General features: G+C 34.3%; 1 protein-coding gene across 2 annotated transcripts in view; it reads left to right on the top strand.

Moving 5' to 3' along the window:
• Positions 1-13,296, top strand: part of LOC149804543 (uncharacterized) — a 90,453-nt gene that overhangs the window by 23,032 nt on the left and 54,125 nt on the right. For both annotated transcript variants that reach the window (XM_089941359.1, XM_089941364.1), the window contains exons 4-5: positions 4,558-4,872; positions 9,436-9,502. In XM_089941359.1, coding sequence (XP_089797485.1) covers positions 4,558-4,872; positions 9,436-9,502 — 382 coding nt within the window. The remainder of the gene's footprint in view (positions 1-4,557; positions 4,873-9,435; positions 9,503-13,296) is intronic.

Genomic DNA, 13,296 nt, shown 5'->3' with positions numbered 1-13,296 from the left:
AGGCAAAGCCAGATCAACACCTTGGCTTAATCTTTTCATTAGTGACTCCAGTTTCATGAATGATAATGGCACACCTCACCTTATTGAGGTACCTCTGAAAAATTAAGAAGGATGTGCCATCATGGCTAGACATCAACTGAGTAGACCAGGGGTTTCATACTCAAATCACAATGAAGGCCGCATGAAGACTAGTACACTGGCTTGAAGACCACATCACTGAAACCTTTTCACACAGCGAAAGTGGCTCAATACGAACGGTAGCTTGTTGAAATGTTGGAAACAAGAAGTAAACAATAAAAATGTAACAATCAAATTATTTTTAAAAAGTGGTTGGAAGAAAAAGATTATTAGCATTATTAATTACTTTACAAATTCCGGGTGTTGTTGCGGGCTACAGGAAACAACTTAAAAGGCCACACACAGCCAGTGGGCTGCATGTTTGAGACCCATGGAGTTGACCATGAAAGTGGGGGTAGCTGCTGTTGCATGGCTGAATACTCATGTTATTGTTACATAGGGAATAACTGTCAATAATCAGCATTCTATAATGAAATTGTTAGCTTTTCTGTTTAAATCATTGTTTTTCCAAGATAACCAGCATCTGAAAAACATAACTCCAGTACATTTCAAAACATCAGATACATGTGTGCCTGACAAACTTTGTATAATAGTGAAATAGTAATAGTGAAACTTACGCTCATTTTTTAGTGCAAATTCAGAAATTTTAAGTTCATTCCAAACTTTGAAACTCACTTCTCCATTATGAATGGTATCTATTAAACAAAGGTTTGAATTCACTGGGTACTCCTTTCACCTGGTTGCCTTGTATTTTTATCACATTTGTGAATGACTAGCAGGGTCAACAGAATTTCAGGATGAAGAGTCTTGGACTGTGAATGTTATTCCAAGGATGTGCCAGTGCACCATAGATGCATAAATATCATAGATGGTGCATTACAATTCCTATAAGTGGTCTCCAGGCAGCAGGCACATAAAAATTCAGCCAGGAACGAATCAGCAATCAGAGCAAACAACTTTGAGTTCGAAAAATGTGTCAGTTTGGTTACTGATAAATATGTGTAATCGCACTTGTCATTGGATGCAACTGTGATATCTAATATTGTATGCCAATGAATTTATCGTTTTCATTTTCTCAGAATCACTCGATTAGTAAAACTTGAATCATAGCAATGGTGTCAGGCAATTTAAAACTGCAGACGATTCTAAGCTTTTTGGGGCCGTCTTAACCAAAACAAATGAAAATAAGATAATAATGTAACTGATGGCAATAAAAAGATGCCATTTAGGCTAAAGCAGTGGGCAAGCTTGACTTGAATTTTACGTTGAAGTGACGTTTCCTTCTTGACTGATTTTAAGGAGAAGTGGGAGCTGAACAGGAAAAGTGGGAGCAAAGAACAGTTTTCTTTCTATTATTTTGAATTATGTCCTCTGTGAATTATGTCCTCTGTTTCTCAGTATCCATTTAACATTGGTTTCTGAAAGTTCTTTATAAAATGGCAGTCAAAAAGCTTATTAAATTATTTTGAAACAATTCCCTTTAACATTTACATGGAGCAACGGCGCAAGTAACTTCATGCCATCCTAATTTCATTGTTGCCGATTAAACATTATACTAACTGTTCTCTGACAACACAATGGAGCATTAATGTTGAAATATGACCTACCTAAACCCTTCTTTCCAACCAAATCATACAACCACGAACACGTACGGCTCCATGCATAATATTGTGTTTACAAAGAGGGATTTCTTAATATAACTGCTTACTTCATTCAAACAATCCTTTGATAGAATTGCACATTTATGGTTTTATTATTTGCATACCTACTTAGTAATGTCATGCATTGGTTAAGTAGTATTTGCTTGACTACTTTTTTTGTATTTTCACTAAAATGAATGTCAGAAAACAACCTTTACTTTACCAAGTCACAGCGCTTTTTGAATTCCACAACACAGCATTGTCCCATATGTTTCTGACCTATATGATTACATTTTTAAGCTAAATCTTCTATCACAAAATATTTCCACTTTGCTTTCTATTATTTGTATATTTTCCTTAGTCTGCCGAATTATTTACAAAAACAGACAATCTAATGAAGTAGGATTTCCTAGACAAAGCATTGTTTGTTCAGTTACAGTTTCAAATTGATTTTATGAAGAAAATAATGGAAACACTGCACTTAAAATCCTCATTTAAAAAGTTAGAATATGCTGTTTGCTGAGTATTTTCTTAAAACACAAATGTCTATTTACATAATTTGCAGAAATTGAGCAGTGATAACTTGCTTGGGAAAGGGTTAATGAGTCAGCTGTTAAAACACACGCCTGTAAATGTGCAAGAGTTTGTTCGCACAACAGGTATTAACACCACATACAAAACATTTCGCCTTGGGCCATAACACTACACTATCAGAACTTCCTGGCTACAGTGAGGGAACATCTCGAAATTTATAAACTGTTGCAAATCATTGTACGCCTTAAAAAAATTCATGGGGGAAAGTCGTTTTCACTTTCCAAATGGAAAAAGCTGAAGCTTTTATTTGTTAGGTGACTTAGTTGCCCACTTTGTTAGGTAGCATGACCCTCGGCTAAAGCAAATGAGAGTATCTTATGTATTTTTTTGTACCCTTTAATTTTTCATACATAATCCAGCTATAAAATAATAATAATTTAAATGTATAAATGTATCATATTTTTTAAATTATCATACATAAAAGTTCTACCATGAATATTTACGTTTGCAAAAAAGATCGAAAATACCATATTGCCATTTTGTTTTTACAAAAATTAATGAGAATAATAATTTAGGTGGGTTTTATGGTCATTTTATTGTTTTTTATCATTTTTTAACCTTACATTTTCATATGTTAAAATTGGGAAGGTTCCCATTTCAAATGGCTTAGAAAATATGCCGAGATGTGATTTATATACATCCAGTGATGAAAGTATTGTTTTGCTAAGTATATGATGTAAATAGAGATTAACTTGGGTAAGGTCTTAAGTGAGGCGTTAAATAATGAAAGAAGGTATTATGAAATAAAAGAGTCACCATTTATGATTGGCTGCACAGACAGGTCACTTATCTTTTCAATTATTAATTTTTTAACCACTTATGTTTTTATGCTTTTTACTTGAATCAAGAAAAGAAATTTACTTTTCAAACAGCTTTTAAAAAATACCAATGTATGAAAAAGATACATCAGACTACCATTGTGTAATCCTTAATGAAAAACAACTATTTGTTGCCTCAATTAAAACTTATCCGACTGTGTGATAACTTCCCCATAGTTTGTAATTGAGGCATGAAATAATGAAACAGGAGATTAAGAAATTAAAAAAATCACCATTTTTAATTCATTTAATTCTTTTATTACCTTTTAACTTCATATTTTGATATTTTCTATATTTGAATTAAGAAGAGAAGATTGAATTTCAAACAGCTTGGAAAAAATGCAGATGTGAAATATAGATACATGTACATCAAATTATCACATGCAGATAGGCCACTGAACATTTCATTCTTTTATTACTTTTTTAACCATGTTTATTTTTTTATTTGACTCAAGAAGTTCACATTTCAAACAGCTTTGAAAAAATACAGATGTACGCTATAGATAGTCAAACTACGAGTACATTTTTGGCTGAGGATCTGTTTCATATTATACCAGATATAAACATAACTGTTTGTTGCATCAAATAAAACTGACCTGGACTACTTTTTAACTTCACATATCACAGTGAATAATGAAACAGGAGATCAAGAAATAAAGAAATAATCACCATTTATAGTTGTATAGAAAGGTCTTTAATAATCTCTCATTGAAATGACAATGGAAAATCTATTGACATGGGATTTTGCCAGTAGATAAATTATAATTGGTATTGAATGAAAGTGGTGTTCATCTGACCTGATGTACAGCTGCCACAGGAGACATATCGAAGATCTTGGCACTAATTCTCTTGAATGGATGGTCATCTCAATTTGGAGTTTTCATTAAAAGTCTTCTAATTGTGTCAGGTTGGTCCTGAATGAATATGGTGCCACAGTGGCTAATTTTTAAATCTTATCACTCAAGAATATCAGAGATGATTTCAACTCTCAGGATTTAAAAAGGAGAAACAGCCTTGTCTTGAATTCCTAGAATTTCAAATGGACAGTAGACCATCAATTCTTCTGAGGGACCCTTGTTTAGTAAATTATATTTCTCCAAGAATACAATCCCATTACTATTGAACCATCTCACACATCCCTGCCAATGGGGGCATCAATGTTGATGAATCACACGGACTAAGACTAAATAAATATCTTTATCCACCTATAAGTGGTTCAGGTATGTAATGGGTAAGAGTTTCTTCCCTTTGTTTACATGTTGTGAAGATGGGAAGGACAGAATATTTTGTTGTTTTTAGAATGCTGGATTTGAGAGATAGCAGAGTTTCTTTCCTAATGTTAATGTGATTGGGTAAACAGTCTTGGAGAAACCTAATTTACTCCAACCTTTGCTTTTAAGATGAAGTTATGTATCATTATTTTGCAGGAACACAGCCAGTCTATGATGAACAGAAATCAGCCATATCCTGTGAACCCTGTCCACAGGAGCATTTTCAGGCGAGTAGTGCTTGGTCAGATGAAGCTCTTATGTGTGAAAAGAGGCACACATGTGACATTCAGTCCCACAAGATAGAGTGTCCAGTCGGATTGGAGATGGCGAAAACCCAGGATATATTGTGTCGATGTGATGCAAGAAATAACTTTGTGCCGCTGAATATTGAAAATACAGATGTATGCTTCCAGTGGACTTATACATGTTGGGAATTTCCATGCCCAGGAAATGGGACAGAAAGATTGTTGAGTGAGTAGTTTGTCAGTTTAAGATACTTAAAGTTAAGTTTGTTAAATAATTATTTATTTAGTTTTTTCCTGCCATACTTAGCAACTAGTGCCGTAATGATTGTGTGCTTAATCTTTTTAAAAAGTCTTTTAAGTTTATTTCAGAGCGCAGGCAAGAGGTTGTGGTTAAATCAGATTGTGGAAAATCACAAGTTTGCCCAAGACATGTTGGTCGAGGTGTGAGAAAACCTCGATTTTGTCTTAATTTTTTTGGCAAGATGCATGGCAAATTAGGCGAATTTGATCATTTCTGTTTTGATATGGACAACACTGTATGACAGTGTCAGGTCATGAATAAGAACTTGAGAACAGCATATTCAGACATTTGAGTTAAACAATGACCAAACCTTTTGTTATGTCCACCACAACATTACCCTAGCCCATCAGTTCAGCTGTCAAACCTAGGCTAGGTTTTCTGTTTAGGTCAGTTTTCAAGCAGTGGGGTTGGGCATCCTTATTTCATGATACCAGTGACATATTTCCAATTTTTATTTAATTGTCGTAGCCCTCTTCTTTGATATGATAATTACATTTCCATCCATCATTTTGTTCATCACACTAAGTCCCTGCTCTATGATTTTGAAGGAACATGGTGAGCAGGAGCCCCAGTTACTGTTAAGACTCAGAATGGTGCAGTATGGACAGGTTATAAAAAGAACTATAGCCAATAATGTTTACATAATAAAATTAGATAAACATAATAAGGAAATCAGATTCTGGATTAGTTAGGATATTATAACTTTGTTTTTATTCAGTGGCTCTAAAACATGATGCTGTCCATCAACAGTTACCAGACTTCATGGATGGCTTGCACTTGAAGGAAGGACTATTTTGATTTTATACCCTAAGGTCAAGGTCACTGGCTGAAAGAAGGATAATGGTTTCAGTGCTCAAAGATTTTTTTTTAGACACAGGCCCAAAAGTGGTGACTATAAAAAATCACAAGCCCAGACTAAAATTCCACTAGCCTCGACTCAAAAACCACAAGCAGTGACTAGAATTAATTGCCTCTGGTCACATTTTATCAACAACAATCAACTGTGCAAATATAAGCATGTACTTACTGTGGTCTCCTAATCAATCTATTTCATGGCTAAAATCATCCTGAAAAGCATTGGTCAATTAATAGTATTTTAACAAGATTAAGATAAGGAATAAAAATAAAGAGAACTAATGCCCCCCCCCCCCTTTTGTCTTTGGTTAGCATGCTTCACAAAGTAAAACTCGGTCAGCTTATTTTTGCTTGCCCTGCTTCCTAAATCGCCTTCAAAAAAGAATTACACTTGAACACCATTCCGACAACTGAAAAATCTTTCAAATAACACAGCAAATAAGCATAATGAGCTCTCCCACTGCAGTCTTCAAACACATCACACTAGCTATTGTGAGCCAGTTAAGTAATACATGAAAGTGTGGTTTATACCTTACCTCTTTACCTTCTAATTTCCTCTAAGACTATTTAAACTGCCCAAAAGGATAGACGAGTAATGTCCCATTTTGTCTGGAATGTAATGTTTTCAGAAACGACAGAGGAAATTGATAAATAACTAACACATATTTTATGTCAAAAATATCTTTATCATAGTAGTACACAACCATAATATTTATGAGCAGTTAAAGTATAAAATGTTTTTCACATCCTCTTTTCAGCAGATACTATCATCTGACAGTACACTGTACACACAGTCACATACTGTATAATAGAACCCAAAGAATATTGGCCTAAGAAGGTCAAAGGTCAGAGTTGCTGGTGCAGGATTTACTGTCTCAAATCAAACATGCTATTCCCTGTTGACACAGTCAAGTTACCAATTCTCTTATAGATGCATGTGCCAGTGCATCATTCCCTTAAAAAAAATTAAATATCAAAATATGTAATCACCATCATATATATATATATAAATATATATATATATATCTATCTATATATATATATATATATATATATATATATATATATATATATATATATATATATATATATATATATATATATATATATATCCTTTAGGCTCTGCAAGAGTGGGGGCAAGGGATGCAAAACTGCGGGCTTCAGTGATGCTTTAACCGAAGCCTGCAGTTTTGCATCCCTTCCCTCAAATCTTGCAGATCCAAAAGGATATGCATGCAATATTTTCTTCAGTAAATTGAGCTAAATTTTGTATGATGCATAACTTAACATGATGGTACTATTTGGACTTGACTATCATGTTGTAAAGTGCATTGGAAGCAAGCTTGGATAAAATTTGTTTGAGCTGTGTGGTCAATATGAAAAAAGCCATTTTGTTAACATTTCTTGTATTTATTTAAAATATTGTTCAACATCATTTTTCTGTTGATATAATGTTTCATTGGTCGTATTGTCTTTTACTATGATCATATCTTAATTTAAATAAAAATAACTGATGCTAATGAGAAAAAGTAAACAGAGCTTTGATGGCTTACCATTACTAAATCTGGGTGTTTTTAGCTCTGCTGTTTGTCATCTGTCTGTTAGCACAAGTTTGTTATTGCTACTCCTACTTGGAAGATTGCCATGAACTTTACACTCATGTTTATTCCAAGACCTTGTGAGTCCTAAATAAAAATGAGCTACATGTATATCCAATATGGCCACTACAACAGACATCTTGAAAATTTTGTTATTGCTCTCGAATGTGATGGTCATATCAAACTAGTGTTTTCACTTAAAGACTTATGATGCCTTGTTGGTCCTCAATGAAAATGGTGCTTATCTAACATCCAATATGGCCACCATGACACCCATCTTTAAAAAATGTTCACATCTCCTTCTGAACAGAAAGTCATATCTGGGTGGTCAAGTGGTCTAAGGGGCTCACTGTTACAGATCACTCACATATCTTCACTTCTGGCATTGCTTTGAGTCTCAGATCAACCAACATAGGTATGTGAGAAAGCTTGCCAGTGGCTTCCCTGTGGTTCTTCCCAGGGTTCCTCTGGGCTTTTCCTCCACCAAATATACTGGCTGCCATATATAGCCTATCATGTGCTAAAAATGGCATTAAACTCCACAAAATCAAACCAGATCTAAAAGAAAATTGTGCTGATCTGGTGTCCATTGTAGCCATCTTTAAAATCTTGTTATTACTTCTTCTGAACTGAAAGTTATATTAACATTGGGTTTTTAACAGAATATTTCCTTAGATGTTTAGATGGACCTAAATGAAATAATTATGCTTAGACATATATCTTGAAAATCTTGTTAATGCTGCCTCTCCTGAATGTGTTGTCATATCAACATGGAGTTTTTATTAAAAGACTTTAAGGTGTCTTCATATCCTAAATGTAAATGTCACTGATCCAGTGTCTAATATGGCTATCGTGGTAACCATCTTGAAAATCTTGTTATCACTACATTTTTTGACTGGAAAGTCATATTGGAATGGGATTTTCACCAGACTTTTTATTATGTCTAGTTTGTCCAAATTGAAAATGGATTCAACAATGACTAACTTGAAAATCTTATTGTTGCTATTTACGAATGTGAAGTCAAAACAACTCCAGGTGTTCAATGAAAGATTGTTTATGATGTCTACTTTCTTTTTTAATGTAAATGGTGTCAGTCTGAGATCAAATATAGCCATCCTTGCAGCCATCTTGAAATTCTTGTTGTTACTTCTGAACAGAAAATCATATTGGCAAGTGCTTTTCACCAGAGGGCTTCTTAAGATGTCTAGTTGGTACTGGATGAAAAACGTGCCAATTTTTTAATTTAATGTGGCTACCATGGCATCCACCTTGAAAGTCTTGTATTTGCTACTCCTTCCAAATGGAGTCATATCATTATGGAGTTTTCATTAAAAGTCTTCTAATGGTGTCTAGTTTTTTGTTGTTAATGAGAATGGTACCAATGTTACATCATTATTGCTGCCACAGTTACAGATTTTAAAATCTTACTGCTTAAGATCATGTTTCAACAAAAGCTGTTAAAAAGAAAAATGGTCTTGAATTCATGGACATTCTTTTTGAGCAGTAGACTCTTGCTAGTAAATATTGTACCTCCCCTTTCCTTAGCTTAAACCTAAGGTTGTAACACAAAACTGCTGACATTTTTATTTCCTGCTGTGACTGCACATGTAAATTAAGGGCAGAGGTCACTGTAATTGAAATTTGCATACTTTGATACCATTGCCAGGAAGGACTCACTCTAACCCAATCAAGCCACATTCATGGAACCTCGTGGTGAAGAGCCAGAAATCATTCTCTCTGCATACGTTGACTACTAGACAGATAACTTACTTAGAAAATTTGGTGAATTTCTATGCTGCAGTTTCCAAAGAAATAGAGTCATGGAGAATCTGATAATTGAATGGGGAGGTGAATGATAAGACAATGTTACAGAGGTAAGCATAGGATAACAAGAAAATGTTGCTCACAAAAGACAATTTCTAATGGAATTTGAGCTTGCCAGATTCTGTACCATCATTTTTAGCGCAATACATATTAATTGGCAATGCTATTCTTTTGAAGGAAATTCCACTGCAGTGATTTTTTTTAATTGTAGATTATACCTGTGGGCCCAAATGCCAGGAAGGGCATGAGAGGAATGAGAGAGACATATGTGTGCCAATGTAAGTTTTCCCACATTTTTTTTCATGTTTGGTATTAGTTTCTCATGAATCAAATAATTTAAATTGGACATAGATAACCGTTGAGAAGAAGGTCCTGCATAAATTTGCCAGAATAGATTTTTTAAAACAAAACCTTGTATCAGTATGACAAAAATGGTACATTTTTCTTTAATTTTGTGGAACTTGTGTTAAACACATTAAGTAATCATGTAGGTCATCAAAATACAATTCAGATACACACATTCATCGATTTGTCCTGTTAAAGTTTACATTTCAATAAAAGATCAAAAATGAGCCTCTTATATCTGTAAATGTTTATGAAATAGTTAAACCATATCCCTTGAACTAGAATAGAGAAAGACATAAGTGACACATGATATTTTAATGTGGTGTTCCTAATGACTATGAAGATGGAATATATCAAAATGTTCAAATATTTTTTTTAAAATCAAGATTGTTGTCATTTCAGATAACTTGACATCACAAACAGAATATATATGATATGAATGCTTTAAATTCTTTAGAAGAAGCACAAAATAATATGTCTCAATGTAGATTGATAATTTGCCTTAAGAAGGTTTGGTTATAGAATGAAACACTATCAGCATTAGTTAAATATGCAATGTTATTTAATGTGATTTTGAAAGTATTGTTGTGTCACCTGCACAGACATGTAATCATGTAAGGAAATATGTATGACACACAATTGTTTCAAAGACAATGTGCACAGGAGGTGCATTTGTGCTAAAAGCAATGCATACTGAAGGTGCAAAGCATTGAAACAGAGCGTCAATAAAATTAAATATTCATAATATTCTGTACAAGCAAAACAGAAAAAAAGAAATTTTACGATTCTGGTTGCATTACTCGATCAACAGGTCTTACAAACCAATAGTTTATAGAGGTTGTTATGTATATCTATATTTTTTGTAACTGCTGATACATGATTGTATCTAATTTTTATAATTTCATTCATGGTTGTAAATCGTGCAGAATATCTTTAGTTAGATTTTGCATACATGACTGGAATTTTATTAAGAGTATAATATTGCATTTATAAATAAATGCTTATGTATGTGTTGACAGTTAATGATAACAATCTTAATAATAATGCTAAATGGTGCCTATGGCTTAATTTCTCATCGGCTGATGAGGTTCAACATTTCAATGAGAATTCAGTAACTTTACATTGGTTGGGCTAGGTCACATGAATAGGCAAGTTTGATGCAAAGTCAGTAGTGTGATCTGTCACGTCAGGTTGCATTGCGAAATATTGTCGCAATAGATGGTTTATATAAAGAGAGGACTGAGCCATCAGTTTTATTCTGAATTTGGAGTCATTCACAATTCTGGTGTTGCGGTTGTGAGTCTGCAGACATGTTTTTTGTTGTACTTAGATATTCAGTATGAAAAATGTTTGTTTGGACTGTTCATTTTGAATAGAAAGTGCTCATTATTTAGACTCTAATATTATTCTGCAACTGTTGTGAATTATTCAGAGGAGTTCTGGATGATGCCATCTTGACAGTGCCACAATTCTTGGCAGACCAGTACACTTTCAGTTTTTATGCATCTGCAGAACTTTACATTCATTTAGGACTTTCATAAAATTTTATCAAGATTTTTCTGGATTCACATCATAACAACTGTTAAGTTCCTGTCACATTTTCATTTATGATTTTTTGATCAGTTAAATTCTTTGTTAAGTTTTACAAAACTTGTTGGTTTGGCTTCTTCCTGTAACTTAGTTTGTGACCATAGAGTCATAGCATGGTATAGTTTGTTTTTAAGTATTTTAGTGAAATCATTAAACTATAGAATTAAGGAAGATAAAACCGGTTGTTTCACAGATGAAGATTTAAAACATTTTAAAAGTTAAATATGTTTCAACTATGAGAGAGAAATAACTGAAAATGAAGAACAAAAACATAGCCATTTAATATCAAAATATTGTGGTCCAGCGCATAATGAATACAATTTGAATTACAAATATCTAGAACAAATTATATTATTCGTAGATAATTTTTCTGGTTGTCACAGCCACATACTCATCAAAATGACTAAAAATCTGAATGGACAGGTAAAAATTGTATAATGAGAAATATGTTTTTCATTGACTAAGGATTTAATGGTTGACAGGTTCATGAGGGAAGGATAAGAATTAACAGTTGAAAGGGCAGTTATGTTTGTTGATAGATTTATATTAATGGACAGTATGTTGAGCTATAAATTTGAGTGATGAGAAATGGACAGAAATTAAAAAACATTTTACATGCATTTATCAAAATATTTCAGGAAAGACATTTATTTAATCAAATTCATAGATACTTTTAAACAGTTTAAGGAAACAGCTATACTACCGTAACCAATAGAAAAAATATACTCATCACTCAACATTTTAAAGGCATTAAATGATGATTATCATAATATTAAAGATTTTAACCTAAAGACAAATTTAGTTGATCGTCATGACTACTATGTGATGAAAAATACATTGTGCCATTTTCATTAGTCAAGAAAACAATCATATTTCAGAGCTCACCCTTGGTAATATGGCCCCATAAGGTTGCCACAGAGGCCCAGGGAGGAAATTTGTGCACCCTTACCTAATCTTGGGGACAAGAGTAGGCAACCCTGGGGACTTGCTTCCTCTTGTGTAGAGTGTTCCTATCCCATAGGTTCTCAAACTAGGCCTCTTTTCATAGACATGGTCTGGCATATTATTATTATGCAATGACTGGGTCCTTTCCATCATAATGGTGGAGTCCAGCTTCAGCTTCAGAATCTATCTCCTGTAGTAAGGTTCTCCATGTTCTTCCACCAGTTTTGAATTTGGCGCAGTACAAGAAAGAGGTGCTCTCCTTCAGTTGGATGCAGTAGAGGAGTTGTTCAGTACAATTTAGGTCACTAGGTATCTCATTCGTCCGTTATTTTGACAATTAGTTAATCCGCTTGGCAAGCTAGAATCCCTCAGATTAGAGCTGTCCCACTGTTTGTCCATAGTGACCAGGCTGGGTCTTTTACTCGGTCTAGACATATTGGAGCTTACTCTGTGTCAAGATTTTATCCAAATGGGGTTTGATTTTCTCACAGAGGATTTGTCCATGTCCCTTGGGACAGTAGACAAGATCCTGTCACTGAGATTGACCATGTTTTCTGCTCATCATTTTCTCTCTGTGCTGGGGACCTAATGCGTCCTAGCTCCCCTTAGCTAATTGTACTTGCAACTCTCCAGATTCTCCTTTTGTTGAATTGGAAACTGCACAGGGATCACAGTGATCCTTTGAAAAAAATATGCACAGATTTCTCTGGTCTGGATTTCCACCATCATCTGATTAGGTGACAAATCAGGACCAACTTCTGACCAGAATCCTCATATCTCCTTTTCACCCACTCCCTCAACTAACTCCTGTTCACCAACATATCACATTAATGGTGGACACTAATCTGGAAACAGAAAGACTTATTCTTCAGGGTTTGTGCTTGATAGAAGAATCTATCCACTACATCACTCACCAAAAATGAGACAGCTCAAATCTGAGGGACTGGAAATGAAGGTAATGTTCTTGGTACTTTCAGGGGTTTGTCAACAAAATATCAGGTCAATCTGTGATGGTTACCTCTGACGACACATCAGTGGTAGCATTCCTCAGAGGACAAGGAGGTAGATATGCCCCTTCTCTGTGTGTGGAGGCTTTGAACCCCTTTCACATGGTGACTTCAAGGAGATTACCCTCTGGGCTAGCCACATTCATGGCAAAGAGATTATTTTTTGGCAGAGAGTCTGTCCAGGA

The sequence above is a fragment of the Sinohyriopsis cumingii genome, chromosome 2 (assembly GCF_028554795.1).
Source record: "Sinohyriopsis cumingii isolate HCF-2022 chromosome 2, ASM2855479v2, whole genome shotgun sequence".
Lineage (NCBI taxonomy): Eukaryota > Metazoa > Mollusca > Bivalvia > Unionida > Unionidae > Sinohyriopsis > Sinohyriopsis cumingii.
Note: the sequence above shows the minus strand (reverse complement) of the source record. Positions and strands in the feature narration are given on the sequence as shown.